The sequence below is a fragment of the Pteropus medius genome, unplaced genomic scaffold (genome assembly GCF_902729225.1).
Source record: "Pteropus medius unplaced genomic scaffold, Ma_sr-lr_union100, whole genome shotgun sequence".
Lineage (NCBI taxonomy): Eukaryota > Metazoa > Chordata > Mammalia > Chiroptera > Pteropodidae > Pteropus > Pteropus medius.
The window spans coordinates 44,690,559-44,717,642 of NW_024344378.1; the positions used below are offsets into that span (position 1 = coordinate 44,690,559).

Here is a 27,084-nt window from a genome sequence, read left to right on the forward strand (position 1 = left end):
GCCTGGGTGCCCAGGCTTTCACCCTCCTTTAGACATTTTGGAGGCAGGTCAACTTTCAAATGATGCTGTCCTTCTCCCTTTCCTGCGGACTGCCGCTCTACACATTTGTGTTTTCTCCCTGATGCCCTTTCAGGGACTGACTGGGGCCTGTTATTGCCTGTGGCGCTTGTAAGAGATGAGGGAAGCTGGAGCTGGAGCTGTAGGGGTGATGAGGGGGAGGAGGGATAGAGGTGATGGGCCCAGCCCAGCCCAGTGGGAGCAGGCAGCTGTAGACAGCTGTTGCCTGTTTGTCATGCCCTCCTTCCAGACAGCCAACCACGTTCTTGGAGGAGGCTGTTGCCACCCATGCCTCCTTGGCCCAGACTGCTGAGAGGGGTCTGGGAGACTTTGGTGAACCACGTTGGGAGCCTGCCATGGCAGGCAAAGTGGAGAGAACTAGAGAGAAGTTTCTGGCTCTGCTGAAACTTCCCCTCCCCCTCTCTGAGCCGCCTGTGTTTCTGTTCAGGAACAGAAGCTCATTCCCTCCACCTCTGACCAAAGAGGGAGGGAAAGAGGGAGGTAAGGGGAGAGAATGAGAGAGAGCGAGCGAGAGAGAGCGAGAGAGAGCGAGAGAGAGAGGGGGGGGAGGGGTGGGGAAAGAGGAAGAGAGAGAGAAATTGGGCCAGGTGTGGAGTCATGGTGGGGCTCCTATGAACACAAGGTGTGCATGTTAACAAAACAGTCATGTAGGCTCTGGGAGTTTTCAAGGATGACAAGGCTGGGTGAGAAGGAGGGAGGGAGCACTTTCCAGACTGAAGAGGGAGAGGGATCAGTAGTGGTTTGAGAAGATTCTCGGAGGGAAAGCATGAGGCTAGTCATTCCCTCGAGGCGGTTCTGGGGAGGGGAGCCTGAGTACGTAGCCGTGGGAGAAGCCCAGGGAGCACCTGACTTGGACCAGGAACTTTGACTCAGAGTCTACGGGAGAAAAGGCGGAGAGCTCAGCATTCAGACTGAGCTGCTGACCCTGACCCCACCATCCACTTCCAGAGGTGCTGCTGCTGGTTTGAGAGGGCCAGGCGGGGTGGGGGAGTGTAGATGGTTGGAGCAGATCGTAGCCACTGCCGCAGAGCAGCTCACGCTCAGCCGAAGGCGGCTAGGGGCGTTGCCATGTTCTAAGGACTGCTTATTGTCCCTGTGCTTCTAGAGTACAGGGTAGATCCATCTCAGGGTGCAGATGGGGTTGGGAGTGGTAGGGGGTAGGTTTGTCCCTCCCTTTCCCTATCTTGGACCATTAGTGCCGCAGGGAGCCAGTGGCTGCTGAGCTCCCGGAAAATTCTGTCTCCCATGTCTGGACCCCAGAGCTTATATTCCCCACACCTTCTAGCAGCTCCTTACAGGTACCCTAGCCATTTCCTTATTTGTTTTAAATAAGCTTTAACTTTATTTCCCAGTATTCAGAGGAGAAAAATGAGAAAATTCAGAGAAGCAAAAAGGAGAAAATAAAAATTACCCATGATCTCATCGCTTTGTGATAATTCATATTAGCATCTTGGCGTGTGTCCTCCCAGACTTTTCTCCTAATACAGTTTCATGAATTAACATAAGATTGTAGTTTGAACTTGCCTTGCGACCTGCTCTTTCTAGTCCTGTTTCTGAGATGTCTTTCCACATCAGTCAATATGATATTTTTAATGACCATTTAACATTCCACATTAGAAGTGTCCCATAATTTATTCAACAAATCCCCTATTGTTGTCTGGAAGTTGTTTCCAGTCTTTTGTTATAAACAGCACTGCCCGGGGTAGCCCATTTTTTGCATACATCTTTAAGTGTTTACCTGGGAAAGAGCTCTCCAAGAGGATGCCCAGCAGACCTCATGTGGGGCAGAAGCTTTGCCTGTCGGTGGTGTCGAGGTTGATGATGATGTTAATGTCAATTTCAGGGGCCTGGTGCTTTCACTGGACCCTTGATCTGCTGAGAGCTCAAGGGTCCCAGTCAGGACCTCCCTGGCCTAAGTTTGTGACATACATGGATGGAATGTCCTCTTGCATCCTGTTCCCACCCAGATTCTTTATGACCAAGCCTGACTTCCCTCTGCACCTGCCCCTGGTTCTCCCTCAGGTCTTCTACTTCTCCTAGTTTGGAAGGCCTGGCCTGACCTGGTCACCTAGAGCCCTCAGTCCTGACCTGGTCTAGAAGGGTAACCCCTTCCTAACTGTCTTGTTTTCGCCAGAGGAATGTAAACTCTAGGGGGTTGGGGCTGCATCTTTATGTCTCTATGTCCATAACCCCAAAGCACCATCAGAGGGCCAGGCACATATCAGGCACTTGGCAAACGTGGTAGGTGGCGCACCTGCCATCCGTCTCCAGCTGCAGGGTGAGCTGGCTCTCTCTGGGCCTCAAATTTTGCATCTGTACATACGATGGGAGTGAGGGGTTGGCTAGGTTTCTTTCTTCCCTGGCTTTTCCCACCCCTTCCTTGAACACACACCCTGTCACCCCACAGGTCTTGGGTCCTGAGGCTGCCTGTTGACTATGGGTACAACAGCCAGCACAGCTCAGCAGACAGTCTCAGCCACTGCCCCCTTCGAGGGACTCCAGGGTGGCGGCACGATGGATGGGCGGCACTCAGTCAGCATCCACTCCTTCCAGACCACGAGCTTGCACAACAGTAAGGCCAAGTCCATCATCCCCAACAAGGTGGCTCCTGTTGTGATCACGTGAGTGGCAGGGGTAATGTGACCATGTCCCTGGAGGACATGACTGAGGGAGCTGCCCAGAGGGGTGGTGGCATAATGTCTACAAATCGCTTTCATGGATGAAGACACAGGGGCCCAGAGAGGTTAGGCAGAGACTCTGTCGTGGGTGTCTTAACTTATGTTACTTACTATGTCTGTAGTGCCAGGGAGCGTGGAGAGGGCAGAGTGACTGGGGAAACACTTTTTTGAAAATAATTTTTGGCTGAACATTTTCAAAGGAAGTTTATATACTTAGATGCATAAAATTTAGATTTTTTTCCCCACAACCAGTAATTATGGTTGGAAACTGAGGTTAACACCAGGCCATTAAAGGGCCTTGGGCTGAAAAAGCTGGAAGCTGTTGGTCAAATGTCCTAATTAGGTCCTTTGGGGACAGTCTCAGAGGAGGCTGAGGGTTCGTTCTGGCACCATATTTTGAGAGAGACCTGGATACACTGCGTGCGTCCAGAGGAAGAGGGTCAGGAAGGGGCCCTGAAACTGTGCCTGCCTTAAGGGCCCAGTGAATGAGCGGGTGCTGGGTGCCCGAGGCCAGAAAGATGGAAGGGGCATTGGATCTGTCTCCTGGGGAGTTGGAAAGCCTCGTCTTCCATCAAATCCGCCCACTGTTCTCCCTTGCCTCTGGGCCCCTCAGGACACAGAGAATAGGACACAGTGAGCTAAGAATTAAATATATTCCACACATAGAAGTTTGGCAGAGACCTAGCAGATGGGGCCTTCTGTGTAAGGAAACCTGAGGGTGAATGATAAATGTGGCCTGCTAGCTTTGGGGCCTGACAGGAAAATTATAATCATAATAAGTTACTGAGTTCATAATGAGGGGAGATGTTACATAAAAGAGACTTAATATGTAGTCTGTCTACTAGAGATGACAAAACTAGGTTTGAGCCTTGAGGGCAGTATTGGAGACGTGTGTCCTGGGCCTTCCTTGCTTCGTGATCTTGGGCGAATTTATTCCCTTCTTGAGCCTCAGTTTCCTTATCAGGACACGTGGAGATGATATTCAAAGTATTTAAGTAAGTGATATCGCTCAGAAAAATGGCCTGCTGTAAAAATCCACCATAATGGTCTTGTACCTGCCTCCTACAGCCAGCCATGAGTGCAGTACTCCTAGTGTGTTTGAGGTGGAAGGGACCTTAGAGATCATCCAACACAGGGACCAGCCAACTATATCCTGTAGGTCAAATACAGCCCATCATCTGTTTTTGTAAATAAAGCTTTATTGGAACACTGCCATTCCCATTTATTGACATATTGTCTGTGGATGCTTAACAGTTAAACTGCAGAGTTGAAGTTAGTTGCAACAGAGACTGGATGACCTCTAAAGCCTCGACTATTTACCATTTGTTTCTTGATATAGAAGTTTTGCTGACTCCTGATCAGATGCAAAAACTGACCTAGATACACAAACTGAGTTTCGGAGGGTAAAAAGATTTGCTCACCACAGGCCATGCGGTGAGATGGAGGCAGAGCTGGTAGCGAGAACCCAGGTCTCTTGACTCCTTGTCTAGTGCTCCCTGCCCCACCCATTCCAGCAGCCTGCCTTTCCTAGAGGCAATTCTTTTGCGAAGAGGATCAGACACCAGATCACGCACTCCGGGAGGCAGTGTCTCATTCATTATTATAATCAGCACAGAAGCTTTTTGAAGTACACAGACTTCCGCCTGGTTTAGCATCTGCAGAAACCTGGAGTTATACCTGTGGGTTTTGTTTGAAATGGCCCTGCGTGGAGGTAGAATTATTCCTGGTAATAATAATTTTATTGATATGTTCTTATTGTGCCCAAGGCACTGGGCTAAGCACTTACATTCATTAATGCATTGAATTCTCACGGCAGCCCCAGGAGGTGGGAATCACTGGAAGTGGAGCTACAGAGAGAGTGAGTAACTCCAAGAGCATGGAGTTACCAAGTGGAGGTAGATTCATGCCCAGGCCACGGGGCCCCCAAGTCTGTGTCTGAATTGCCTCACTGTGCTGTGAGATTGTCAGTGTGGAGAATGTTCTCAGAGACAATCTGAAGGAGCAAAGTAATCCCCGAATAGAAAACCTTACAGAAGACAGAAACTTCTCACACATAAAAGTTCAAGAGGTGTACCAGTCTGATATGGCCACTTCACGATCAGCCAGGCTCCTCTTCTCTTGTGACTCCGCCGTCATCGACATCTACTTCCTGCCTTCACTTCTGGATGCTAGCCGGGGAGAAGGAGAGAAACATAGAAGGCACACATCTTCCCTTTAAGGGAATGGTGCAGAAGTTGCACACATTACTTTTTCTCACATCCCATTGGCCAGAACTTAATCACATGACCATACTAGCTGCAAGGGTGTCTGGGAAATATAATCTTCAAATGAATGGCCCAGTCCTAATTCCGAGCTTCTATTGCTGATGAAGGGGAAAGTAGATATTGGGGTACAAGGGGCGGTCTCTGCCACAAAGGGGTAGCCACATGGGCGGGAGGTGGGGGCCCTGCTGTGGAGTCTGGTGAGGTTGGAGAGGACTCTGGCCACAAGGTTGCTTGATTCGGTCTCTGTCTGCCCCTGGCAGGTACAACTGCAAGGAGGAGTTCCAGATCCATGATGAGCTGCTCAAGGCCCATTACACTCTGGGCCGGCTCTCGGACACTACCCCTGAGCACTACCTGGTTCAGGTGAGGTCAAGTCCTATTCTCCCCTCACCCTTTTGGCCTGTCTCCTCCTGGCCTCCTTCCTCACAGATTTTCTCCTTTATCTCTTCCTGCTTTCCCTACTGTCCCCACCCCACCCTCCAGAGTCCCAATCCCACTTCTTCTCACCCCCTGGTTTCCTGAGGCCTGTTCCTCCTGCCTTGTGGAGCCCCTGCTCTTCTCTCTCCATCTCCTGCCCGGCCCCAGCCTTTTCACAGCCTCTCCTTCGGGGCACCAGGAGAATACAGATGGGGACAAAGGCCCCTAGGCCCCAAATTGCTTCTTCTAGGCTGGGGATCTCCCTCCCCTTCTCTTTCAAAGTTTCAGGATTTCTTTGGCTTATCTCTCTCTCTCTCTCTTTCTTTTTTTTTTGTGTCTTAAATATTCCCTGGAAAGTAAAGTCCACAAGGACAGGTGACTTTTCATTGGTCTTGTTCACTGCTGCTACCCCAGGCCCCAGAACAGTGCTTAGGTGCTATGTAGGTGGTCAGTAAATAGTCAATGAGTGAATGACTGTATGAATAATCATAATGATTAAACTGTATTTGCTGAAAGAGTAGCTAGGAATTTTTGGCATCTGGAAGAAGTGATCCCACTTATCTGTGAGCAATGTCCATGCAGTCCTACTGAAGGCAGGAGGATGGACAAGATGAGCTCAGGGTTCCTTTTTGTCCAGGAATGAACTCTTCTGGTTCCCCGACTCTCTCCTGATTTCCAAATGGTGTTTTTCTCTTTTCTTAGTCGTTATGGCATTCGTTCACCCCAGCTAGGAAGGGGAAAAACTTACCCGTCCTCAGAACGGTAGGGCCCTAGGAAGCTAGCACAGTTTTCCTCTGGTTGATTCCTGCCGCCCCACCTGTGACTCCCTACTCAGGCCCCTTCTCCATCCAGTTCCTCCGGGGGCAAGAGACGTTTGCCTTCCTTCCAGGGAGCTTCAGGTTTGCTCTACAGCCAACTTCAGTTTTCTGCCCCTGCAGTGTCTCTCCCTGTTCTCCTTCTTCAAGGCCTGGCTCAGATGCCACCTCCTACATGAAGCCTTCTCGGACTCCCCCTCAGGAGGAATTGTCTTTTCTTTTCCTACGCTCTGTGACAGCCTGCCAAGGATCACAGATGGTCATGTATTTTCATCCGTTTTTTTTTTTCTGCGAGCCTGCAGACAACTTGAGGACCGTGTTCCCCACCCCATCTCCCTGCTCCCCATCCCCTGGGACCTGGGATAGAGCCCTGCCTGTAGAAGATGTCCCCGAGTCATCTGAGTGACCCCCTGTGGCTCTCCCATTGCTAGGGACGCTACTTCCTAGTGCGAGATGTTGCTGAGAAGATGGACGTGCTGGGCACTGTGCGGAGCTGTGGAGCCCCTAACTTCCGGCAGGTGCGGGGAGGGCTAACCGTATTTGGCATGGGACAGCCCAGCCTCTCGGGGTTCAGGCAGGTCCTCCAGAAACTCCAGAAGGACGGACACAAGGTAAGCACGATCACTTTCCGGGCAGGGACTCGCCTGCAAATCTGGAGAAAGGGATTCCTGGGGGGAGAAACTCCAGAGGCTCTGGAGGGGCCGGGCCACATGATGAGAAGGGCAGCTGGTGACCCGGACCAGGCCCTGTCAAGCCTTGAGTACCATGATGGTCATTGTAGTCAGCATGGTTGGGAGATTCTGGGCAAATGTTTGTTGCATTGTCTTGTGTGGACTTGGGAGCCCAAGGTCAGAAGCCCACTGTGAGGACCTCAGAGGAAGTGAGGAGGGTGACAGGGTGAAAAGAGGGGCCAGGTCATGATGAGAGAGCTCCGAGATGATGATCACAGCTAATGCTTATATCTTCACGTCAACCCTGTGAGGGTGGGGCAGCTATTCTATTTTATAGAGGAGGAAACAGGCTCAGAGAGGACAAGTGACATAGCTCGTGAGTGTTGTCCCAGGACCCAAACCCAGACACCTGGACTCCAGGTGGCTACTTTTGAATGACTCCTCTGGTGGGGTTTTGAGTGTCTCCAGGACAGGGGCTGAGGGTCCACTGTGATTTCAGGCTCATCGTGGTTTCCTAGTGTCTGACTTGACCTGCAGTTAAGATGGAGAGTCTTTGAGTGAATCAGAGTGGGCTGGGGGGTGTAAGCTGTGCAAATCCATTTTCTCAGCTTTCCTGCAGGTTCCTCCAGGGTGGAGTCTGCCCATGTATCTCCCTTAGTCTGTACCATGCATAGTGAATGAATAATTGCATGATAGTAATAGGTGTTCATTTCTTCAACTGATGCTTTTCGAGTACTTGATTTATCTAGGGCTCCATGCTAGGAATTGTGGGGATGTGAACATGACCAGGATATGATTCTACCTGCGAGGAATCTGTAGTCTACGAAGGGAGAAAAGATGTATTCATGATAATGTTATTACATAGCAGGAATTAACACCTTCAGACAAAGGACTTGAGAGGAGAGAGGGTCAGGAACAGATAGCATTTGGGCTGAGCTTTGTTTCTTGGGTAAGATTCAGGTTCAGGGACAGGATGGGGTGATGAGCCCTTCAGGAGGGGGAACAGCCTGCTCAAAGGCCTGGAGGTGGAGCAGTGGAGCGAATGTCCATGTCCGATAGTGGTGATGGTGTCCTTCCTCCTCGGTCTCCTGGCAGGAGTGCATCATCTTCTGTGTGCGGGAGGAGCCCGTGCTGTTTCTGCGTGCTGATGAGGACTTTGTGCCCTACACACCTCGAGACAAGCAGAACCTTCACGAGAACCTCCAGGGCCTTGGACCTGGGGTCCAGGCAGAGAGCTTAGAGCTGGCCATCCGGAAAGAGGTGAGGGCCACTGGTATGGACGAGAGGCTCCCTTCCTGGCAGGCCTCAGCAGCAGAGTTGAGACCCCAGCCCACAGCCCAGTTTGGCTCTCACCAGCCCACACTCGTCCACTTTGCTGTCCTGCTTGGACGAGTGGCTGGCTACGAGGCCTGCTCACAGGCAGCCAGAGGAAGGGCTTCCTATTCCTCTGGCTCTGTTTGCCTCTGCTCCTTTTGCACCCTGCTTTTCTGCTTTGCATTCAGCATCCCTATTTAGAAAGGGTTCTGGTGGAGTGAAAAGAGCACTTGACTAGGAGTCCAAGACTGAAGTTCAGCCCTTCATGAGCTGTGGGGCCTGGGGTGAATCACTTCTCTCATGGGCCTTTGTTTCTGAGGTTCCCCTGTCCTCCTCCTCCACAAACTTAGTCAAGGTCTCTGAGGCTGTTGACACATCACAGAGGTGTGTAAATAGAGTGTGAGTGGTCACAGTGCCCCTGCCAGAGACTTTCATGGGCAGGAGCTGAAGCCGCATTGGCCACTGGTCATCTCTCCATCTCCCTTCCAGTCTTCCTCTCTAGCTCCCAGATGACCAAGCCTCATCCTGTACTTCAGCCTAGTGGCTTAGTTAATTCCTGCTGCCCACTGGGCAGAGCCCTTCCTACCTGACCCCGGTGTATAGGTGGCTACCCTCAGGACACCCATGGCATAGAGAGCATCCTTGGCCATGTAGTTCCCCCTGGGGGAAAAGCAGCCTGTCTGTGGGCTCTGTGTGGCCTAGCCACTCCAGAGCTCAGCCAGGAAGGCCGGGAGGGACTTGAAGGTCCATCATGGCCCTCTGGCCCTCATACCTCCATGTAGATCCACGACTTTGCCCAGCTGAGTGAGAGCACGTACCAAGTGTACCACAATACCGAGGACCTTCGTGGGGAGCCGCACACTGTGGCCGTCCGGGGCGAGGATGATGTGCACGTGACCGAGGAGGTGTACAAGCGGCCCCTCTTCCTGCAACCCACCTACCGGTACCGAGGGCCAGTTCTGCACAGGACCCCCAGGGTGTTGGGCGTGTAGCTCTCTGGGCCTGTCCTCCACTGTGGCCTCAGTCTCACCATCTGCAGGTGGGGCTGAGTTCCCCTTGCCTATCTCCCACGGGAATGCAGGGAGGAGGGGGATGCCCAGGGTGTGTGGCCTGCCTGATGGGCTGCTCCCCGTCACCTGGCAGGTACCACCGCCTGCCCCTGCCTGAACAAGGGGCTCCGCTGGAAGCCCAGTTTGATGCCTTTGTCAGTGTCATCCGGGTAAGCGGGGGTGAGAGCACGGAGTGGGGCAAGGGCCTGGAGAGTGGGTCTGTGTCTAGGCCCTGTCTCCATGGAGATGCTCAGGGTGGGTGTGGCCTCTGGATTTCCTCGGAAGAAGTCCTCATTTTGTGTTGTGGATGGTGTTGAGTATGTTGGGTATGTGTGTGTATACACGTCTGCGTATCTCTGTGTGTGCGGTGTGTGTTCACATGTAGGGTGGGGTTGTGTGTGTTTGTGTGTGGATGAGTATTTGCACATCCTCTGATGACACAGCCCAGCACTTACTGGAGTACTGGACTTCGGCCCTGATCGGGCTGCTAACTTGCTATGTGATCTTGGACAATTTCCGAACTCGCTAGACCTCAAGTTCCTCATTTCTTTATTGGAGCTAAAAATTCTTACCCTCTAGACTCTTCCACTGGTACTTGCTGAGTCCTGGTGGTATTTCTCTTCCAACCCCTTCAGGGTGTCACCTTATTTAATTAATATTTTACGGGGCTGTTAGATATGGCCTTGTCCCCTCTGAGTAGTTCTTGCTTTCAGAGACAGTTCCTTGATCTCCTCCAGGGTCTGGGAAGGAGGCAGGGCCTGCACAACCTGGGGGCCGGTGGAGCAGGGGGCAGGTAGAGCAGACTGGGTTTTGGGGTTTGGCGAAAAAGGCTGAGCTGCCTATTTGGCCCCATCTTGCCACAGGCTGTGGGATGGGGTGGGCCTATGTCCTAACCCCCTACCCCTCTTTGGTCCTTAGCCGGGGGATTTCTGGGTCACGCCATTACATGATATTCATGGTTATTTTCCCAGGAGACTCCCAGCCTGCTGCTGCTCCGTGATGCCCATGGGTCTCCCCCTGCTCTCCTCTTCAGCTGCCAGACAGGCTTGGGCAGGACCAACCTGGGCATGGTCCTGGGTACTCTCATCCTGTTTCACCATAGCGGGTCTGCCTCCAGGCCAGAGTGAGTGGCATGGGACCCGGTTCCTCAAGTGGCTGCCCCAGTATGCTGGGGACATCTCAGGAGCTCAGAGCCAGAGCTGCAAAGGGGGCATCTCAGGTTCATTTTCTGGTTTGTCATAGACTTGGTGGGTGACCTGGAGAAAGTCGCTTGACTTTTCTGGGCCTTAGTTTCCCCAGTGGGGGAAATGCCCCTTGCCTCCCCCAACCTGATTTGAGAGGAAGACTTGGAACCTGTAAGTCTGGTGCTTCTCAGTTGCTGTGTAAATGGGAGAGTGTCAACAGCAGGGCTGGCCTAGAGGCCTGTGGGAGTGCTGATTATGCTACTGCCCCCTTCCTTGTCAGGGCTGTTCCCTCAAAGACCAAGCCACTGCCCATGGAACAACTCCAGGTGATCCAGAGCTTTCTCCATGCCGTGCCCCAGGGAAGGAAGATGGTGGAGGAGGTGAGCAAGGGGGCTGAGCAAGGAGCTGGGGCAGGGGCACTGAACTCCCCTCACCGGTGGGGTCTCTTTCTTCTCTGATACCCCCGCCCGCCTTCTCGGCTAATCATTCTGTCTCTCTCCTCTCTTCTCTCTCCCCCATCTTATCTTTCCTTGGCTCTGCTCCCTTCCTGCTGCTGTCCCCTCTTCCCTGCCTTGGTCCTTGGCACCAGGTGGACAGAGCCATCACTGCCTGTGCTGAGTTGCATGACCTAAAGGAAGTAGTCTTAGAAAACCAGAGGAAGCTGGAAGGCATCCGGCCGGAGAGCCCAGACCAGGTGAGGTGGGGAGAGCTTCTGCTTAAGCACAAACCTTGCCGCCTCGTTCGTTAAGCCCGTTGACTGGCTTCTTTCAGATTGACTTTTCCTGGTTGCTTCTCCCACCAGAAGAGTGGCTTTCAGAGGAAGGGGAGATAGGGGAGCTGGGCTTGCAGGAAGGATGGATGAGGAAGAGGGGAAGTTTACTTTCCTTGACCAGGTGCCCTCACTGCAGAATAAACAGGACAGAGGAAGGGGCTGCTGACGGGGTGCTGGGGGCCTCTGGGTCCAGATATTTCCCAGACCGCTCATGGCTTGCCTTGAAAATAAAACCCATGATATTTCTTTGGGAAGGCCGGGGCTTGGTCCAGCTCACTGCTTCTGGAAAAGCGGTGGGTTCTGGGCTGTTTCAGCAGGGCTGTCCCCATGCTCTGGGGAGAGGAGGTTGGCTTGACAGTGTTTGCACACAGAGTATGGAAAGAATCTAAAGCCCGCAGAGCCTTTTTATTCTTTAAAACTTAAAAAACATCTTTTAAAAGCAATGTCATACGTGGAAAATTGAGAAATTAGAGAAGGAAAAAAATCACTCATAATCCCAGCACAGCTGCTATGAGCACTTGGGGCTGGCTTCCTTCATTTTTCATTTTATGATGTCCTTGTGTAGGTTGTCCCAGCATGCGGTTTGCATCATGCTTGCTTTGTTTTGTCTTTTCCGTGTCCATACCTGATTGCTGTCATTGAGATTTTCTCTGGCCGTGTAACCAAGCCCATTGCGTGGTTCAGCCATCACTGGCCTGATAGGTTAGAAGCGTGGGCGTGTGGATGTGGGCAACCTGCTTAACTGCTCTATGCCTCAAGTTTCCCCACTTGCAAAATGGGACCACTAATGGTGATGACCCCATAGGATGGTTGTGAGGAGTAGGTCAGATAAGATCCATAAAGCACTTGGAAGGGGGCCTGACAGAGAGCAGGTGTCCCTGGCATGTCACCTGCCATGGTTTACTAAACAGGCCCCTTTTTGTTGGCTAGTTGAGTCACTTCCAGTTCCTCATCAGTGTAAACACTTTTACGATGAGCAGCTTCATGAAAATGACCTTTGATGCCTTTAGTATCGTTTTCCTTAGTCTAGCTTAGGGGCTGGCACACTATAGCCCATCGGCCAAAACCAGCCCACCACCTGTTTTTGTAAATAACTTTTACTGGGACATGGTCTTGCCCATTCTTTTATGTGCTGTCTATGCCTCTCTTATGCTGCAGTGGCCGAGCTGGACAGTTGAAACAGAGACCATGTAGCCTGCAAACCTAAATACTTACTGTGTGGCCTTTTATAGAAATAAAAGTTTGCTGGCCTGGATTCCCAAAGATGGAATTAAGCTTCATCAAAGGGCATGACCTTTCCTTCGAGCCTATACCGATCTGCCTTGCCCTCTGGAGGGTGGTACTGACCTAGCAGGAGAACCCTGATATCCAAAGGCCGAGAGAGGGACACTAGGGACTAATCTCCTCTCTGACAACTCTCGCCCCCCCCACCATTAGAGAGTCCTGGGCTGGGGTTAACACACTTATTTGGGGACCCAGCTCTGTTTGCCATCAGCTGTGTGACTTTGAGCAAGTCACCTCATTTCTCTGAATCCCAGTTTCCCCCTGTAAAGTAGTGGTAATGATTATAGCCCTTGGAGCACTGTCGTGAGAGTCTTTTCGTTTTCTTGCAGGGAGGGTCACAGCCTCAGGGGAGGGTGTCGATATACTTGCTCCTTAAACACAGAGGGTGTGCCACCCTGCATGGTGGATGGTGTTGGAGCAAAGTGGGGAGCCGCAGCCTGTCTCTGGGCTCAGAGCCTGTGGGGGAGGCAGCCCCTACACCAAGGACTGTAGTTCCTACTATATAGTCACCATAGCTCTCCCTGCACCAGGAGTTACCCGCTACAGATGGGGCAGAGTTAGATGCTTGGAAGACTTTCAGCCCAGCAGAACTGCGTTATGAAAAGAGGGGAAGATTGTTTTCTGGGGAGTCTCAGGCTTAACTCCTGCCCGTCCTGGGGTGGGGACTGGGTGACCACAGCAGCCCCATCTTTACGTTCTCGCCCTCTCTTCCTTTCTCCTTCTCTCAGGGAAGTGGCAGGCGGCACAGTGTCTGGCAGAGGGCGCTGTGGAGCCTGGAGCGATACTTCTACCTGATCCTGTTTAACTACTATCTCCATGAGCAGGTGGGGCTGGAGGAGGAGTGGACCCACGTCCCTTCTCCTGGAACCCTTCCAGCCTCCCTGCCACAGAGACAGGCGTGGGGTCATGAGGGATCCTTGTGGAGCTGGGGAGGAGAGTGGGGACATGTGTGTTGGTTCTCAAGGAAGATGGGTGTTGGGGAGGCAAAGAAAGACCCGGATAAAGGGGTGGTCTGTGCTAGTTCGGGCAAAGCGGGACCCACCTCTCTTCACTGGGCCCTAGTCTCTGTACCCTTAGCCAGGGCATCGGGGTCCAGAAGGATCTTGCTTCAGACATCCTGGTCCTTGCTTCCCACCTTCTCATCCCTGCCCAGGGCCACCATAGTCTCTGGGGACTCCCCCACCACAGGGCAGACAGAGTGAGTTCCGGATGGCACGTGCCCCTGAATCCCTGTCTCTCTCTGCCTTGGGCTGCAGTACCCGCTGGCCTTTGCCCTCAGTTTTAGCCGCTGGCTGTGTGCCCATCCTGAGCTGTACCGCTTGCCTGTGACACTGAACTCAGCGGGGCCTGTGGCTCCTGGAGACTTCATCTCCAAGGGCTTCCTGGTGAGTATGGCTGGCTGTCTGGGGACGTGGGAATGTGTGGGGGCTGGCCCTTGATTCCTGTGGGGTTGGGTTGAGCATTGTCCTCACAGGAGGCAGAGGAGCAGGTGCAGCTTTGGCCACTGTTCTAGTCCCCGCTCCTCAGTCTCAAACCCAAGTGTTCTGGGCAGGGAGTCAGAAGGCCTGGTTCTAGTGCTTTTGCCACCAGCTTCTCATCTTTGAGCCTCAGTTTCCTCATCCAGAGAGTGGGCACCATTGCTCTTCTCCTTGCCGGGGCAGTGATGAAGCTCTGAGTGTACAGAAGTGCTCTCCAAACTGTGAAGTGTGGTCCTGCCCCTCCTTTGCTTCCCTCGGGCTGGCTCTGAACCTCTCAGGGACTGCTGTGGGTCCCAGGCTTGCTGCTCTCCCCACAGGGGGCGGACGATCTCATCTCCCTAGATGCACTCAGCACCGTCAGAGAGATGGACGTGGCCAACTTTCGGAGGGTGTCTCGAATGCCCATCTATGGCACAGCCCAGCCTAGTGCCAAGGTGACCACCCCAGGGGGCCTGGGTCCACTATTGGGGTGGCAGCAGGGGGCGGTTTGAGCTTTTTTGCCGACTTTTCTCCTGTCCCCCCAGGCCCTGGGGAGTATCTTGGCCTACCTAACTGATGCCAAGAGGAAGCTGCGGCAGGTTGTTTGGGTCAACCTGAGGGAGGAGGCCGTGCTGGAGTGTGATGGGCACACCCACAGCCTGCGACAGCCTGGGCCCCCCATGACCGCTGACCAACTGGAGGTGAGGCCCTTCTGCCTCCTACATGCCCCTATCTTGGAGGCCTTCTGGGGAACTGGCTTGGGAGGGTCTTTAGAAGGTCTTGTATTCCTATGGTGCAGATGGAGAAACTGGAGCCCCAAGGGGAACAGTCTCAGGGAGTGGCTGATTGCGGCTACCTGCCTGTCTCTGGGTCTGGTTGTGACCCCTGAGGCTCAGGAAGGGGCAGGCATGGGCCTGGAAGCCAGGACTGGCCCTCGCCATGGCGGGCTCTGGTCTTTCAGGGCTGGCCTGGAGGTTGCCTCAGCAGCCTGTGCCCTCTGTCCCACCCTCCCCTAGAACCTGGAGACCCAGCTGAAGGCCCACCTGAGCGCGCCTCCCCCAGGAGCGGAGGGCCTACGGACCCACAGATTCCAGACGTGCCTCACCACGCAGGAGGTCTTTAGCCAGCACCACGGGGCCTGCCCTGGCCTTACCTACCACCGCATCCCTGTGCCAGACTTCTGTGCCCCCCGTGAGGAGGTGAGGGGGCCAGGCAGGCGAGGACTGGGAGACAGAGGAGACCCCCCGCCCCCTGGCCTGGGTCTTGGCTGTGGACACAGCTCTGCTGAGGGACTGGGAGCTTATTCCACAAGGGTTCAGATTTGGCTCAGGTTGGTTTATCCACATCCCTTCCAAGCTTGGTGTTTGTGCACGGGCGCGCACGTGCGTATATGTGTGTGTGTGTGTGTACAAATGTGTGTTTATTATGTATCATAGGTGTGTATGGGGGTGGAGCATGTCTGTGGCCTTTGTGATACATGTGTGCCTGTTGTGGGACTGTTTGGAGCGGGTGTGGGTGTCATTGTGGAGTGTGTATATGTGTGTGGTGCATGTCTTTTTATGGTCTATGATGTATATTTTGTCTGGGGGACAAGTATGGAGAACGTGTCTTTTGGGGAGTTGTGTGGTCAAGTATGTGTATGGGGTTTGTGCAGGAGGGTGTTGTGGGCCGCTATGCGTGCTTGGTGTGTATCATGTGTGAGTCGTTGTGGGCCTGTATAATATGTTGGTTGTTTGGGTGACATGTCTGTGTGGGTCTGTGTGGGGTGCGTGCAGGGCCTGTCATGTGTTCCCTGCGATGTGTGATGAGTGAGCTTGGATATCCTGCCTCATTTTGCTCTGTGGGTCTGGTAACCTGTAGTTTGCTGCCCCCTGGTGGCTGCACACTGCAGTGGTCACTGCTGCGTGGTGAGACTTATCTCAGGCTGGGACCACATCTCAAGCTGGCAGTAGAATAGGGGGGTCCACGGATAGCCTGGAGGTGCAGCACATGGGAGTGCGTATGCATGCGCTTGTTCTTCCTGGTGGATGGTGGCAGGAGCCCCAGGCGTGTGTGTGTCTCTGCTCAAGTGTCCTGGTCCTGGAGTGGTCACGCTGTACACGGGGGTGGGGCTGTTTACATGCATCTGGTCTTGCGTGTACACAGTGAGTTGAGGTGAGCCTGACACAGATCCTGGCACGGGGCGAGCACTCCCTTTGTGGGGTGAGCTGCCTCAGGAGCCTGTGCAGCCAGGAGCACCCACTGACTCAGACCTTGGTCTCCCCACCTAGGATTTTGACCGGCTGCTCGAGGTCCTGCGGGCTGCCCTTGCTAAGGATGCGGGCACTGGCTTCGTGTTCAGCTGCCTCAGTGGCCAGGGCCGAACCACAACTGCCATGGTGGTGGCTGTGCTCGCCTTCTGGCACATCAGAGTACGTGCGGCATCTTGTATGAGGACAGGAGTCTGCCCAGGAAGGGTGGGCGCTCGGTCCCTGGGGACACTGGCTATGCCAGGAGGGTGTGGGGGTAGAAATTGTGCCCTGGTGGTCTCAGAGTCCCCTTTCATCAGTCCTGGGCAGAGGGCAAATGGGGCTGGCAGACCCCTGGCAAGGGGCTCCTGGCATGAGGGAGAGGTGCAGCCTGGGGAGGCGTGCTCCCCATCCCACCAGCTGTCCTCCCTCAGGGATTCCCCGAGGTGGGCGAGGAGGAGCTCGTGAGCGTGCCTGATGCCAAATTCACCATGGGGGAGTTTGAGGTGAGCACGCCCAGTGGAGTCCCCAGGGGACACCTCGGGGAGGGGAGAGGGCAAGTCTTGCTGGCAGGTCTGGGGAGGATCTCCAAGCTCTCCTCAATGCTGTTGCCTTCTTCTACCTCATCACATCAGTGCTTCTCTGTTCCCATTTTACAGATGAGCAAACCAAGGCATGGGGCAGGTGGGCTCTGGGGTCCTGGCAGATGACCATTGGAGATGGGGAGCCTAGACCCCTCTCACCCTGCCTAATCCTGCTACTGGGCTACTGTGTAACCTGGGGGAGTCTGCTGGCCACCAGCCTGTCTGGAGAGCATTGACAGCCCCCTCATAGGCAGCTGGGACCCGGCTATGGTTGGTGACCTTGGAGCAGGGCCCTGGCCTGCCCCGCCCCCACCCCCATCTCAGCAGGGTCTGGGTGGGCAGATGCTAACATTTCTGAATTAGTCACCCATGTATTGTGTGCCTGCCACATGTCGTCTTCCCAGACACCTTGCAAATAGGTGGCGAAGTCTTCCCCTTACAGATGGGGAACGTAGAACTCAGAGTCAGCACTTATCTACCTAGTGTCAGTGTTGTGGTTGGCTCTCGCCTCCCTGGCCAGCCTCACCATGTGCCCCTCCTTGCTGTCCTGCCGCCCCGGCCGTCATGCAGGTCCTCAAACCCACTAAGCTCTTTCAGCTTCCAGGCCTTTGCATATGCTGTTCTCTTACCGTGGACCTCTTTTCTCTTCCTTCTCCTGGCTGCTTTGCTGATTCTTTTCTTATCTTTTTTTTTTTTTTTTATAGTGGTAAAATATACATAGCATAAAATTTACTGTTTTAACCATTTTTAAGTGTACAGTTCTGCGGCATTAAATACATTCTCACTGTTGTACAACCAACACCACTGTTCATCTCCAGAACTTTTTCATCATCCCAAACTGATTGTACCCATTAACCAATAACTTCCCATTCCCTCCTCCCTTTAGTCTCTGATAACCACTGTTCTATTTTCTATCTGTATGAATTTGACTATTCTACATACTACATATAAGTAGCATCACATAATATAGTACTTATAATAAATACTTGTTCTTTTGTATTTGGTGTATTTCACTTGAGATAATATCTTCAAGGTTCATCCATGTTGAGCATATATTAGAATTTCATTCTTTTCATAGACTGAATAATATCCTATTATATATACATGTGTGTGTGTATATACATATATATACGCATATATGTATATGTGTGTGTGTGTGTGTGTGTATATATATACATATATATATATATGTATATATATATATATATATACTGCATTTTGTTCATCCATTCGTCTGTTGATAGACACTTGGGTTATTTCCACCTTTCGGCTGTGAGTAATGCTGCTGTGAACATCAGTGTACAAATAATCTGTTCAGGTCTCTACTTTCAATTCCATAAGTGGAATTGCTCGATCATATGGTAATTCTGTATTCAATTTTTGAGGAACTGCCATATTGTTTTTCATAGTAGCTGTGCCATTGTGTATTTCTACCAGCAAGCCACAAGTGTTCCAGTTTCTCTACATCCTTGCCAACACTTCTCGTAGTTTTTTTGTTTTTTTTTGTTTTTTTAGTAATAGCTATTCTACCGGTTATGAAGTGGCATCTCATTGTGGTTTTGATTTGCATTTCTCTAATGACTAATGATGTTGAGCATCTTTTCATGTGCTATTTAGCCATTTGTATATGTTCTTGGAGAAATGTCTGTTAAGTTCTTTGTCCGTTTTTGATTTGGATTGTTTTGTTTTCGAGTTTTAGGAATTCTTTATACATTCCCCAGTCCACTGGGGAACATCCAATAGCGTGTGAAGAGAGCTGGAATAGACCTCGGTTCTGAGGGCTGAGAGTGCAGCTGGGGAAACCTAGCAGGGGAGCCTAGGAGGGCTTCATGGAGGAGGTGATATTTGAGTGCATTTTAGAAAGATGAATGAGTCCACTGGGTGAGAGGGAGATGTGTGCAGAGGAGATCAAGTGTGCAAAGTCAGGAGTCTGGAAAGGTCAGGAGCTGTTTAAGGCTGTGATTGGCCAGAATGAAAGGAAGTGGTCTCTAGGTGGGGGGACCTACATTGTGAGGATCCTGGAGGGTCATACTATGTATTTGACCTTAACCTTGAGGTCAGCAGAGAGGCAGAAGAGTTATGATCAGACTTTGATTCTGTGGGGCCCATACCGTGGAGGAGGGAGTGGAGAGGAGAGGCAGGGCCTGAGTGAGGAGGGGGCCGCTTGGCAGGAAAGAGAGGCCCAGTTCCCATTGATAGGTTTTAGGGACCACTGGCCATGGGGTTAAGAGGGTGCCCAGGATGACCTTTGGGTTTCTGGCTGGTGGTGACAGCCAAGGAGATGGAGAATTCACGGGGGAAAGCAATTTAGGGGACAGGCTAGGAATTCAATTCATTGAGTTTGAAAAACCTGCAGCTTTTTGCCTGGGGAGTTCCCTGTGGGACAGATTTCTAACTCTGTGCCTCCCTGGGGACCCATCTGTGGTCTGCCCTCCTCTCGAGCTTGGTGTTGGTCCAGATCCCAGGTCCAGGGTGTTGGCTGGGTTGCAGCCTCTCCCCATGGCCTGAGCCAGGTTAGCCGAGTCCTCCCAGGCTATGGATCCTCTCTTCCCACTGGGCTGTAACTCCACCCCTGCTGGTGTGCCAGCCCTGGGCGGGTCCTTTCTGAGAAGCACTAGAGGATGGAAGAACCTCCTCCCCAGGATAGTCCCGCTGTTGACCCACCTGTGGAGGTGGGGACGGTGGGCCGTGTGCGTAGGCAGCGGCCAGATTGAGAGAAGAATTAGGTCGGGCTTCTGGCCTTTTGTTCATTTAGCAACTGTCGACGGGGTGCTACTCGGTGGAAGGGCCTCACTCTCAGGGGTCAGGGAGCTTCTCATCTGGTGGGAAGCGGATGTGAAACAAGTGAGCACATGGGTGGATGAGCAGATGCCCTTGACGGTGGGGCTCTGAAAGGACTGTGCAAGGTGTTGGGGGTGCACTGAGGGGCTCCAGGAAGGCATTGTCCTGAAGGGAGGATTATGAGTGAGGCAGGAGGCAGGTGGGGTCAGGCAGTGTGGGGCCTTGTAGACCTGGGAAGCTATCAGATATATGTTGAGTGCAAGGGAGCCATAAAGAGTTTGAAGCCAGGGATTCTACAGATGGGACTTGCTCACATTTGTCTTCTCATTAAGCCCTCTCTGGCTCCCAGGGAGGAGGTGGGGCTGCTGCAGTGGAGATGAGAGGGGATGGGGCCTGGATTGGTGCTGACTGTGGGGGTACAGGGTAGAGAGATTCGTAGAGGGGATCCACAGGGAGTGGTTGAGAGGAACGATGGGGGAAGAGGCCTGCCCCACAGAGCGACCTTCACAGGCCTGTCTTCCCAGCAATAAAGGGGGCTTACATCAGGTGAGTGGTGTCCACACTGGGTTCCCCATAGCTGGGTGTCCCTGGAGTGCCTGGGGGCTGCTGTGGGGTGAAAATAGAGCTAGCAGGGTCCCCACTTAGGCTCATCACACACCCTACCTCACCCCACCAGCCCCAGTTACACAACTGTCTGTTTTGTAGAGTTCTCGATAAGGTTTTGTTTGAAGCAAGGTTTCTACTGCTTAAAAAAACAGACACCTTAGGAGCCCCAGCTTCAGATACCCAGGAACCCCCTTGTTCCCCACCCCGAAGGCAGGCAGGGCTCTGTGGTCAGGGCCTGGGGCTTGAGGCCGGCATGGCCCTTAGTATGGGGTGAGCCTGTTCCTGAGGCCCCACCTGCCCACCTTGGTTTTCTCTCTGCTCAGCCCCACTCCTCTGGCCCCAGGTGGTGATGAAGGTGGTGCAGCTGCTGCCCGATGGGCACCGTGTGAAGAAAGAGGTGGACGCAGCTCTGGACACAGTCAGTGAGACCATGACGCCCATGCACTACCACCTGCGGGAAATCATCATCTGTACCTACCGCCAGGTGAGCCCCACCCCTGATCCAGGTTCACAGCCCAAGGTGTGGCCACCGGGGGTGTGAGGTGGCTGGGGGGTCCCGTGGGACCCTCAAGGGCTCTTGGTCATTTCTCCACCTTCTGGAAGTGGAGGTGATCCCTGAAATGGAAACATATCCAGCCCCAACTCTCCCTGGCTTGGTTCTGGAGTGCAGGGTGGGGTGTGCGCAGGGGCAATGTTCAGAATATTTAAGAGCTGTTGCGGCCCTGGGACCCATCCAGTCAACGTGAAAACCTGTCCTAGATCCCTGTGCCAGGCTTTAACCCTCCAGTTTCTGTCTTGGGGAGCCTGGAGATCCTGGGCAGGAGACAGCTGGTAGGTAGGGCCACTCTGTGGTCCTGGAGGGTGTGTTTAATAAATGGCAGGGCAGCAGTTCAGTGGTTCAGCAGCTGATGCTGCTGAGGGACTGAGCATTCGATTATAAAAATCAGGTTTCCATAAAAGTCCAGATTTTATGTAAAAATTCAGATTTTCAGCCTATCTAGAAAAATGTGCCCTCTAGTCAGCCATGGTCCCCACCATTCTGCCACACGTGGCCCTCCTGACCCAGTCATGTAACCTGCCAGGCGTTAGATTTTGTGGCCTCTGGGCTCTGTGTGGAGCGCACTGACCTGCCTGATTCTGTTCTCTGGCCTGGTGAATTAGGTTGGCTGTTGGGGCAAAGGAGGGTGCCGGAACAGGAAGGGGCAGCGGTGGGGAGGACGGGGCGCTTCAAGGATACTGTGCCCGAAGTGAGTGAACACCCCCATGGGTGCCAACCTTTTGTTTTCTGCTGCTGGCCACTAATTCCCAAAGATAGCTTTTGCCCGTGGCCCCTGCAGAGAAGGGGCTGCTTCAAGCCAGGCCCATGCTCTCCCTGAACCCAGGCAGGCCTTGGTGAAATGGCTGATCCAGGCCAACCTTTGCTTAAGGTTATGGATCAGACCATGATTGGGGCAACAGGTCAGGTGCTTGCCTGCAGGCAGGGCATCTGGGGTCAGGCTACGCCCAAGGTCAGATGTCAGTTGGAAGGGCTGTCAAATATGAGGTGGGAAGGGTAGTTAAGGAGTTTCAGAAAACGGAATTTGCTGAACTCTAAAAGATGGACTAGTTTTCCCCAGGGCCTGCAGCTGGGTTTTATCTCCTTTTGAATTACCGTTGGGTCCCACTCATAGTGGTCTTGTATGCTGCCGGGTGGCAGCGATGAACTACAAAACTGAACTGCGTTCAGAGGATACAGAGAGGGCAGAGCACTGAGGGAGGCTTCCAGTTCGCTGTAGCTGGAGGCCCAAGTAGTCGAAAAGGGATGTCTAGCTTTGCTTCAAAACATCATAAGTCCCCCACCTCACACTGGCCACGCTCTGTTAGCCTCCCCTTCCCCACATCCCCTTCCTTCCAGTCCTGCTAGCCCTTAAGTGTCTTCAGGCATTCTAGGTATCTTGCCCCACCCCCACACCCAAAGCTGATAGGCCACCCCTCCTCTGAGCTCTGCAGCCATGGATGTCCTTTGTGAGGCACAAAAGGACATGGAGTATTAAAGGGGTATGAGCTATGGGGAGAGAGGAGGGGTCCCACAAAGCCGAGCTTGAACAATCCCAATATAATGAGAGCCCGGGAAGGCACTTCAGGTGGGAGAGACTGCATGGGCTAAGGCCAGGAGGCTGAAAGATGTAAAGTGAGCTAGAGACAGTGAAGGTGCTTTTGTGCTCACAAACACAGCTGTGTTGGGAGCCGTCAGAGATGAGGTTGGATGGGTAGGTTGGCTCTACTCCATTGGCAGTAGTGAAGGAAGAGTGGTGTGGTTGGGGCTACATTCAGCAGTGGTTGCTCTGGCTGCCTTTGGGGTGTAGAATGTTCTGAGGAGGAGGGAGGAAGCAGAGCCAAGGGAGGGCCCTCACCCTCTCCCTACCAGGCCCACCAACCCCATTCCAAGGGCCAGGATGGTGCTGACCTTTGCTGTGGGAGGATGGGGATCCCTGGTGGCGGTAGTGGCTGCGGCAGGGGCGCGGCAGGGTGGTGGTGCAGTAGCAAGATGTAGGGTCATTCCCCAGTATAGCCGCCAGGTGGCCCCAGTGAGCTGAGAGGGAAACTCTCAAAGATGCTGGCTGAGCAGCAGAGGGGTCTGAGAAACCCTCTAAGCCAGTCCTTCTTGCCCTGGCTGCACAATAGATTCACCTGGGAGCTTTAAACACCCATGCCTGAGCTCCATCCTTAGAGAGTCTGATTTAGTTGGTCTGCTGGGGGTCCAGGTCATGGGTCTTTTTTAAAAAAAATTCCCTAGGTGATTCCAATGTACAATCAAGTTTGAGAACCGCATCCTATAAGCAGGGATTCCCCTACTTTAGTGAGCTTCAGGATCTCCTGGAGACTTGTTAAATGCATGTTGCTGGGTCCCACTCCTGGGTTTTTGATTCTGTAGGTCTGGATGTCTAGCAGGCTCCTAGATGATGATGATGCTTCTAGCTGGGTACCACACTTGTCAATTTCTGCAGCGAAGCCAGCTGAGATTTTATAGGGATTGCTTTGCATGTGTAAATAAATTGGGGGAGTATTACCATCTTAACGATAGTCACTCTTCTGATCAATGAACATACAATGTCTTTTCATTTATTTAGGTATTCTTTAATTTCTTATATGATGTTTTATAGTTTCCAGAGTGTAAGTTTTACACTTCTTCTGTTAACTTTATTCCTATTTTATTATATTTATGCTTTTACAAGTAGAATTGATTCCCTTATTTCACTTTTTAGCTTGTTCATTGCTACTGTATAGAAATATAATTGATGGTTGTGTATTGATCTTCTGTCTTGCAACCTTGCTAAACTCGTTCAATAGCTCTAAAACTCTTTTTGTTTTTGTGAATTCCTCAGAATTTTTTATATACAAGATCATGTCATCCACAAATAGAGATAGGTTTTATTTCTTCCTTTCTAACATGGATGCCTTTTATTTATTTTTCTTGTCTAATTGCCCCAGCAAGATCTTCGATTACGATGTTGAACAGAAATGAAGAGTGGCAAGAGCAGACATCCTTGTCTTGTTTCTGATCTTAGGGGGAAAGCTTTCAGTCTTTCGCCATTAAGTATGATGCTAGCTGTGGGTTTTTCATAAACAGCCTTTGTCAGGTAGAGGAAGTTACCTTCCATTCCTAGTTTGTTTTTTTCACGAGTAAACGTTGAATGTTTTTAAATGCTTTTTCTATGTCTATTGAGATGATTATATATAGTTTTTGCCTTTTATTCTCTTGGTATAGTGTATTATGTTAATTGATTTTTGGATTTTAAACTAACCTAAGACTCTTGGGTTAATTCCTACTTGGTCAGGATGAATGATCTTTATATATTTCTGCATTTGGCTTGTTGAAGATTTTTGCATCAGACTCGTAAGAGATACTGATCTGTACTTTTTTTTCTTATGATGTCTTTGGTTGGTATTAGGGTAATACTGGCCTCATAGCATGTCACTCCCTCACTTTTACAGATGAGGAGACTGAAGCATAGAGAGGAAGAGAAGTTATCACAAGTATATTAGTCAGCGTGGGCTGGCATAACAAAATACCACAGGCTGCATGGCTTCAACAACAGGAATTCATTCTCTCACAGTTCAGTTCTGGAGGCTGGAAAGTTCAAGATCAAGGTTATAGCTGATTTCTAGTGAGGGCTCTCATACTGGCTTGCATACAGCTGCCTTCTCACTATGTCCTCACATGGCCTTTCCTCCGTGGGTGTGTGTGGACAGAAAGAGAGAGGGTAAGGGAGGGAAAGAGGATGGGGCTCTCTGGTATTATTATAAGGACACTAATCTTAGAGGTCATCTAATCATGAACTCCTGGAAGTGCCATTAGAAAACAAAGAATTTAAAGTGACCTCAATCTCATTTGGGATTTCACAGACCAATTTAAAAAAGAGAAGGTTCTTTCTAGGGTTGCCAGTGTGTAACCTTGTTAAATGTGTCCATTTTAAAGAAAGGAGGAAAGAAAGAAGCAAAAATTATAAAACCTATATGATCGGCATTTCATCAAAGAAGGGATATTTTAGTACCAGAAAAGTAAGAGTGGGTGTTATGTCAGACTAGAGGACAGCCCTTGAAAAGTTTTATATTTCTAAATTCCTGTGGACCTGTGAAACTGGTCAAGGACCTGGATTTGGGAATCATAGCTTTTGGCGACTAGATCACTGTCTCCTTTAAGCAGAAAGGCAGAGTGCCTCTTCCAAGATCATCCTGCACTCGCCTGGCCTGGCTGGACCCAGAGTCAATGTCCTCCCTAAGGTCACAGTGATCTAAGCCGTCCCAGCTGCCTCGAGTAGAAGGGGCATTTGGCCAACTCAGCATGTGTGTGTGGACTTTATCATGGTTGACACGGCCCTGCATCAATCCCTGTGTAGATGGGAAGGAAGCAGCTTAGATTGTTCCAGGCTGATAGGTAGGTGGCAGTAACATGGATATGGGAGTTGGAGGGAGCTGGGTTCCGACAGTGCTGTCCTTATCTTCTCTGACCACTATGTTCCCACCTGCCACTTCCCTGGCAGGGCTGTGTGTGGGAAGGACGCGAGGGATTAGAAGCACCGGGCTTGGCTGATGCACAGTAAGTGCTCAACACGTGGGCAGGTTCCCACAATCGTGGTAGGGCCGGTGTCCTGTGATGTTCCTCTGAGCTTCAGAACCCCTGTACAGCCCCAAAGATTTAGTGCTAAAGGGACTTAGAGAGCACACGACCCCTTTCTTTACAGATGAGCGGGAGAGTGGGTTGCCCAGGTCCCTCAGCTGCTGGCAGAGCAGGGATGAGAGGCAAAGGTCCTCACTTGCAGCCCAAGCCCCTGCCCTGAGCACGTTGCCTCTGACCTGAGGTCTCAGTCCATGCTGCCCTAGTGGGCTGAGGCTCCAGAAGGCAGCTGCTCCCTCTACCCTTTCCTTCTGATGGACTGACCCCTCTGGAAATTGGCAGCTCATTTAATGTTTACTCATTAAACCCCTGCCCTCTGGTTTCAAACTGGAAGTCCCCAGGGGCTTTCCAGTTGTCTGCTCAGAGCAGGCCTGGGCGCTGGGTGTGCAGGTGACACTTGTTTGCCTGGTTGGCACCCTGGACCCTCTGAATGGAAATGGACCTGAAACCAGGCTCGAGTGGAGTTTATCACTCCCATTAGCTCATTTCCCTAGGAACATTCCAGGCCCAGTCCACATTCTGCTCATCTGAAGTTTTCCTCCCAGCTGTCCACAGCCTTGGGATTCTGAAGCCCTCAACAGCACGTGGCTCCTTGGCTTCCTGCTCCACTCACCCCCCCACCACCGAGTCCCCAGTCAGTGAGTTTCCCTTTCCTGGCCCCCACCAGGTCCAGTAGTCAACTTACCCTTTAATAATAAGCAATTAAGAAAACAGCCCCTGGAACTTGGCGTTTGTGCTTCTTCCAGCCATAAGACTATTTCAGGGCCCTAAGCAGAGAGGAGTGGGAGAATTTAGAGGTCACTTCTCTGTTGTGGATCAGAAAGGAGGGTTCAGAATATGCATAAATCTCATCTACGTGGTAAGGTTCCACACAGGGAAGAGGACCGTGTGTAGCTTGTTTGTTGTTATAGAGACGACATTAGACACCTGCCCAGTCTCCCAGACTGCTGGCAGCCCAGCAATGCTGTCATGTTTGCCTTTTTCTTTCTGGCCTTTGTGCACTTGCACACACTTTCTCTCACAGGTGTAATCGTGAGTGCACAGGGTGTCCTGCTTGTTCACCTGGATGACATTCACCAGTTTAAAGACGTGCTCAGCCAGCACGTGCTTAGTGGTCACCTACCCTGTCTGGGGATGGACCAGTGGATGAAGTTTCACTGAGTTCACATTCTAGTAGAAGGAGGAGATGCAAATTAATAAATAATTACAGCTCACGATGTTTTATCCTGTTTGTTGAAGAACCTTTACATCAATGTATTTAATGTTGGTGTAATATGGAGTCAAGCAGAAGTGCCCTAGTGTCACGTGCTGCTGCTATAGATGTGGCCCTTTAGATTGCTTCCTGTTCTCATAGTGCATGTTGCTCTTTCATCCGCGTGGATTATTTCTGTGGGCTGATTCTTAAAAGTAATATTGTTGACTGAGTTGAAAGAGAAACTTAGTATTTAAAAAAATTATTTTGGAAAATTTCAAACAAAATTTCAAAGCAGGGAGAATAATTTTATGAACCCTTGTTTGTCCACCTCCCAGCTTCAGGAATTACCAATCAGGGCCAGTCCTATTTCATCAAAATCCCTTCTACCTTCCCTCACAGTCCCCCGCCCCACTGGATTATTTTGAAGTAGGTCCCCGTACCTCATGTTATTTCTTCTGTAAATATTTCAGCACATCCCTTAAAGAAGGGGGATCTTTTAGAAAAGATCATCGTAACGCCATTATCACACCTAAAACAACAATAAATTTC

General features: G+C 51.6%; 1 protein-coding gene across 5 annotated transcripts in view; it reads left to right on the forward strand.

The window, feature by feature from the left end:
- PALD1 (phosphatase domain containing paladin 1) overlaps positions 1-27,084 on the forward strand; it is a 76,089-nt gene that overhangs the window by 32,320 nt on the left and 16,685 nt on the right. For 4 of the 5 annotated variants that reach the window (XM_039872028.1, XM_039872027.1, XM_039872031.1 and 1 more), the window contains exons 2-18: positions 2,486-2,699; positions 5,281-5,383; positions 6,684-6,863; positions 8,019-8,183; positions 9,020-9,180; positions 9,381-9,456; positions 10,258-10,409; positions 10,751-10,850; positions 11,060-11,164; positions 13,255-13,350; positions 13,783-13,911; positions 14,322-14,438; positions 14,529-14,684; positions 15,000-15,182; positions 16,254-16,394; positions 16,646-16,717; positions 20,526-20,666. In XM_039872028.1, coding sequence (XP_039727962.1) covers positions 2,515-2,699; positions 5,281-5,383; positions 6,684-6,863; positions 8,019-8,183; positions 9,020-9,180; positions 9,381-9,456; positions 10,258-10,409; positions 10,751-10,850; positions 11,060-11,164; positions 13,255-13,350; positions 13,783-13,911; positions 14,322-14,438; positions 14,529-14,684; positions 15,000-15,182; positions 16,254-16,394; positions 16,646-16,717; positions 20,526-20,666 — 2,262 coding nt within the window. In that variant the 5' untranslated portion in view covers positions 2,486-2,514. The remainder of the gene's footprint in view (positions 1-2,485; positions 2,700-5,280; positions 5,384-6,683; positions 6,864-8,018; positions 8,184-9,019; positions 9,181-9,380; positions 9,457-10,257; positions 10,410-10,750; positions 10,851-11,059; positions 11,165-13,254; positions 13,351-13,782; positions 13,912-14,321; positions 14,439-14,528; positions 14,685-14,999; positions 15,183-16,253; positions 16,395-16,645; positions 16,718-20,525; positions 20,667-27,084) is intronic. The other variant, XM_039872030.1, reaches the window with a different exon arrangement.